The sequence below is a fragment of the Pipistrellus kuhlii genome, unplaced genomic scaffold (assembly GCF_014108245.1).
Source record: "Pipistrellus kuhlii isolate mPipKuh1 unplaced genomic scaffold, mPipKuh1.p scaffold_m20_p_18, whole genome shotgun sequence".
Lineage (NCBI taxonomy): Eukaryota > Metazoa > Chordata > Mammalia > Chiroptera > Vespertilionidae > Pipistrellus > Pipistrellus kuhlii.
The window spans coordinates 4,432,889-4,437,838 of record NW_023425493.1 but is presented as its reverse complement, the minus strand read 5'-3'; the positions used below and the strand labels follow the sequence as shown (position 1 = coordinate 4,437,838).

The following is a 4,950-nucleotide window of genomic DNA, read 5'->3' as shown; positions in this document are numbered from 1 at the left end:
CGACGTTTCTAGCTCTCTATCTCCCTTCCTCTCTGTAAAAAAATCAATAATATATACTTTTTAAAAATCAATAAAATATATTTTTTAAAATGTAGTGACGGGGAGGGGAAGGCAATCTTGGTGGAAAGAATAGCCAATACGGTGGCGCATAAGAGCCTGACAGTTTAGGAAGGACGAGGACTCCCCGTTCTTCCCACCCTTCCATCTAGGGTTGCCTAAGTTCGAATTTAGATTAAAAAAAAACAAAAATCGATAATTTCAAAATACTTATAAGTATGTCCAAATACTGCGTGGGACGTACGCTCCTCCCGGTCCTGGGGCTCACAAATCCCGGGGAACTGTGAGAGGGAGGAGGAAAGCACCAGGAACTAGCACAGGTTTAACGCTCCCTCACTCCATCTTCCACGCTCCGGCTTCCTGCCCAGGCCCAGGAATTCAGCTACAGCTCGCCCGCTGCGGTGGTCTGGCTCCGCCGGCTGAAGTGAGGGCGGGAAGAGAGAAGGACTCACTCACACATGAAACACCAACTCCGGACTGCCCGGCGGGAGCCCACAGCCTAGCGAGCGGAAGTCCCTTTCTCCCAGGACCAGAAGTCCCGCCCCTTCCGGAGGAGGGCATAAAGCAAAGACAGCCAATCCAGAGGAAGGAAATACTCCGGCTGGTGTGACTGAGAACTGAGCCGGGGGCTCGCGACCGGAAGCAGCCCGGGGGCGGGTCTCACGCTGGACTTGCTCGCCCGGCAGGCTGGTTCTACCGCTTGGGTGTTGGGAGATGCTCGGGCGGCCGCGGGCGGGGAGCCGGGTCGGAGGCCAGCAGCAGTCCCGAGGCAGTTCGGCTCCGGGGCGGAGCTGCTGCCCCGCCGTCAGACCATGGTCCCGACCAAGCCTTCCGGAGAGTGGATGTTGAGCCCGCCGGTGACCCCCGCCGGGCTGTTCGGCGTGGCCTTCCTCGCCCGCGTCACCCTGGTCTTCTACGGGGTCTTCCAGGACCGCACGCTGCTCGTGAGGTACACGGACATCGACTACCACGTCTTCACGGACGCCGCGCGCTTCGTCACCGAGGGCCGCTTTCCGTACCTGAGGGCGACCTACCGGTACACGCCCCTGCTCGCGTGGCTCCTCACCCCCAACATCTACCTCAGCGAGCTCTTCGGGAAGTTCCTCTTCATCAGCTGCGACCTCCTCACGGCCTTCCTCGCGTTCCGCCTGCTGCTGCTCCGGGGGCTGGGGCGCCGCCAGGCGTGCGGCTACTGCGCCTTCTGGCTGTTCAACCCGCTCCCCATGGCGGTGTCCAGCCGCGGCAACGCCGACTCGCTCGTGGCCTCGCTGGTGCTGGCGACCCTGTACCTCCTGGAAAAGAGGCTGGTGGCGGCCGCCGCGGTGTGCTATGGGGTCGCGGTGCACATGAAGATCTACCCCGTGACCTACGCGCTCCCCATCGCCCTGCACCTGCTCCCCGAGCGCGGCCGGGACCCAGGCCCGAACCCCCTCCGGGCTGGGGTGTGCGCTCTTCTCAAGAGGCTGTGCAGCCGGGCCGTGCTGCTCTTCGGGGCCGTTGCCGGCCTCACCTTCGTGGCCCTGAGTGTGGGCTTTTACTATCAATACGGCTGGGAGTTTTTGGAGCACACCTACTTCTATCACCTGACCCGGCGGGACATCCGGCACAACTTTTCTCCGTATTTCTATATGTTGTACTTGACCGCGGAGAGCCCGTGGAGCTTCTCCCTGGGCATCGCCGCCTTCCTGCCCCAGGTCATCTTGCTTTTAGCGGTGTCTCTGGCCTATTCCAGAGACCTCGTCTTTTGCTGTTTTCTGCACACGTCCATTTTCGTGACGTTTAACAAGGTCTGCACCTCCCAGTACTTCCTCTGGTACCTCTGCCTGCTGCCCCTGGTGATGCCGCGCCTGAGGATGCCCTGGAATAGGGCGGTCGTCCTCCTGATGCTGTGGTTTGCGGGGCAGGCCCTGTGGCTGGCACCCGCCTACGTTCTTGAGTTTCAAGGGAAGAACACCTTTTTGTTTATCTGGTTAGCTGGCTTGTACTTCCTTCTTATCAACTGTTCCATCCTCATTCAGATCATTTCCTACTACAAGGAGGAGTCCGCGGTAGAGAGACTCAAACATGACTAGTGTATGCTCCAGTTCTCCCGCCACCTCCATCTCTTACATTCGGATTGTTCTGAATGGACCAGAAGAGAGCTTTGGAAGAATTTTGAACATCCTAAGCACTCCAGTGAAAGTTTAGTTTCAACATAATACCAGTTCCAACAAATTAAGATAAATGTTTACCTTATGTACAAAGGGAACTGAGTAATTGGGGTCCACCTTTAGAATGGAAGGGCTAATTAAACTTTCTCATATGTTGAAAGGTTTGTTTGTTTTTTTAGAAAAATACAGGAATGTAGTCAAACACATAGGTCTAAGCCACTATTTGTTCCAGTTATACTATGCTACTGTCAGAAGCAGTCTATCTTTTAACCCCCACTTTTTCCACCTAAAGTTCTCACGATAGCTGTGAAAACTCACAAAATGTTCCTAGAGTACAGATTTTAGTACAGATACGAATTGTTAAGTACCGTGTTTAGGTTGGCAACGTTAATTCTTATTAATGGGGGTTTAAAATATGAAGAATCCAAAGAATTTAAATTGTAATAATTTCATGTACACGTATTTTTTTTATAGTTTAGTTTTTCAACATTTAGTCCCCGTGGTATTAGATTACATTTTGGTTTTATACTAAAGGGATTAAATTTAAATTCATTTTTAAATTGGAATTATTACATATCTTAAAATAGTCTTTTGTTTTTGAGGTCTATAAACTATTAGGACATTTTAGTGTCCTCTAGTACCCTTTGTTTTTAATTTTCTGATTATTAAAAAATATTTTTCATTTAGAATTTAAGCCTTGCCTATGTTGTAAAAATGAACATTGGTAGATTTTAGGTGTTAAAAATCATATTGTGAGCAAGACACTTCCCAGCTTAAAAGTACCCCAATTATGAGAATTCCATAATAGAGACCTGCATGAGAGGCTCCTGGAAAGTATAAGAAGCATCCTAAGTGTCCATTAGTCTCAGACCAGGAAATTGAGGGACAGATAGTGGAAATGAGGCTTTGCAGATCCATTTCCCTTATTACTACATATTTCTGGGATAAGAATGCTTTCTGATTTCAACCAATCACCCTTAAAAAAATTTTTTTAATTAAGGTATTACATGTGTCCCCATCTCCCCCATTCCCCTTCTTATGCCCTTGGTGTTGGCTATGCTTACATGCATGCATACAAATCCTTTGGTTGATCTCTCCCCCCAATTTTTTTTTTTTAAACATAGCCCATTATGTTGGGGATTCCCTAACACTAACCTGCAATGGTAATTTTGAGTTTGATTTTATGATTGTGATTTTAAAAGATGAGTATTTTAACAACATTGTTCTTTCACAGTAGACAACAACAAACAAAATCCCTCCAGAGTAGTATATTGTATGTCAGGCCAGGCCTAAAAAAGCCTTTGAGAACAAGATGTCTGTAGGCTGTCACAACTAAGAATTCTATTACTAGCAGCGTTTTGATGAATATCTTTTGAGACCTGCTATTAGAAAAAGGGAAGAATGTTGGCTTTGTATGGGTTGTTTTTGTGAAAACAACAGACAACCGAGGACTGTGACCTTTCTTATATCTAGTCTTATATCCCACATTAAGTATTATATTATAGTCTCTTAGTATATGACTGCTCACTAGTGACCTTCCAGCCAGGTCATTTTTAACTTCTTCTTTTTTCATTCTTTTATATAGTAATTAAAATATTTTTGGTAGCACTAGCAGGGAAAGGGGTGGGTAACAGAATTTTAACATTCTAAAATAATCATCTTTTTGGTATTCCTGACTTTAAAAATAGTCATATTTACTTATTAATTTTCGTTTTACTTTAACATTTTAAAAAATATATTTTATTGATTTTTTTCAGAGAGGAAGGGAGAGGGATAGAGAGAAACATCGATGAGAGAAACATCGATCAGCTGCCTCCTGCACACTCCTTACTGGGTATATGTGGGCAACCAAGGTACACGCCCTTGACCAGAATCGAACCTGGGGCGCTTGAGTCTACAGACCGATGCTCTATCGACTGAGCTAAACTGCTTAGGCTACTTCAACATTTTTATTATGGTTTATTCTTCATAAATACATTGAAATGACAAGGAAGTTAACCTTGTAAATGCATCATCCTTATACTATGAGACCTCTAAGATTACTTTTAATATTCTAAGAAAGACTTTAAACATTTTTCACATTCTTAGAAGTCAGTAGAGTTCTGTCACGGTCTTTGAAGGGAACTTCAATTCCAGATCCTGCCCTGCAAGAAATTCCCTACCAAAGAACTATAGGCATTTCTTAAAAGGTGCAACGAGTGCGAGTGCCCAGCCAGAATGGTTCAGTGGTTGAGTGTTGACCTATGAACCCGAGGTCATTGTTCAATTCCCAGTCATAGCACATGCCCAGGTTGCAGGCTTGATCCCCAATATGGGGCATGCAGGATGCAGTCAATAAATGACTGTCATCATTGGTGTGTTTTTTTTGTTTTTGTTTTTTTTAAAATATATTTTATTGATTTCTTACAGAGAGGAAGGGAGAGAGAGAGAGAGCTAGAAACGTCAATGAGAGAGAAACATCCACCAGCTGCCTCTTGCACACCCCCTACCAGGGATGTGCCCGCAACCGATATACATGCCCTTAACCGGAATCAAACTTGGGACCTTTCAGTCCGCAGACTCTACCACTGAGCCAAACCGGTTTCGGCCAACATTGGTATTTTTATCTCTCCCGTCCTTTCTGAAATCAATACAAATATATATATATATATATATATATATATATATATTAATATATTTTATTGATTTTTCACAGAGAGGAAGGGAGAGAGATAGAGAGCTAGAAACATCGATGAGAGAGATA

The 4,950-nt window shown here is 46.0% G+C and overlaps 1 protein-coding gene across 1 annotated transcript; it reads left to right on the top strand.

Annotated features, from left to right (window-relative positions):
- The first annotated feature begins 641 nt into the window (after nt 1–641).
- PIGM (phosphatidylinositol glycan anchor biosynthesis class M) lies at nt 642–2,872 on the top strand. Its single transcript, XM_036442721.2, has one exon. It carries the CDS (start codon nt 870–872, stop codon nt 2,127–2,129), a length of 1,260 nt encoding a protein of 419 aa, XP_036298614.1. The 5' UTR covers nt 642–869; the 3' UTR covers nt 2,130–2,872.
- The last annotated feature ends 2,078 nt before the right edge of the window (nt 2,873–4,950 follow it).

Bases quoted from the DNA above. Each gene is read 5' to 3' on its own strand.
- PIGM (XM_036442721.2), top strand. From the start codon at position 870: ATGGTCCCGACCAAGCCTTCCGGAGAGTGGATGTTGAGCCCGCCGGTG.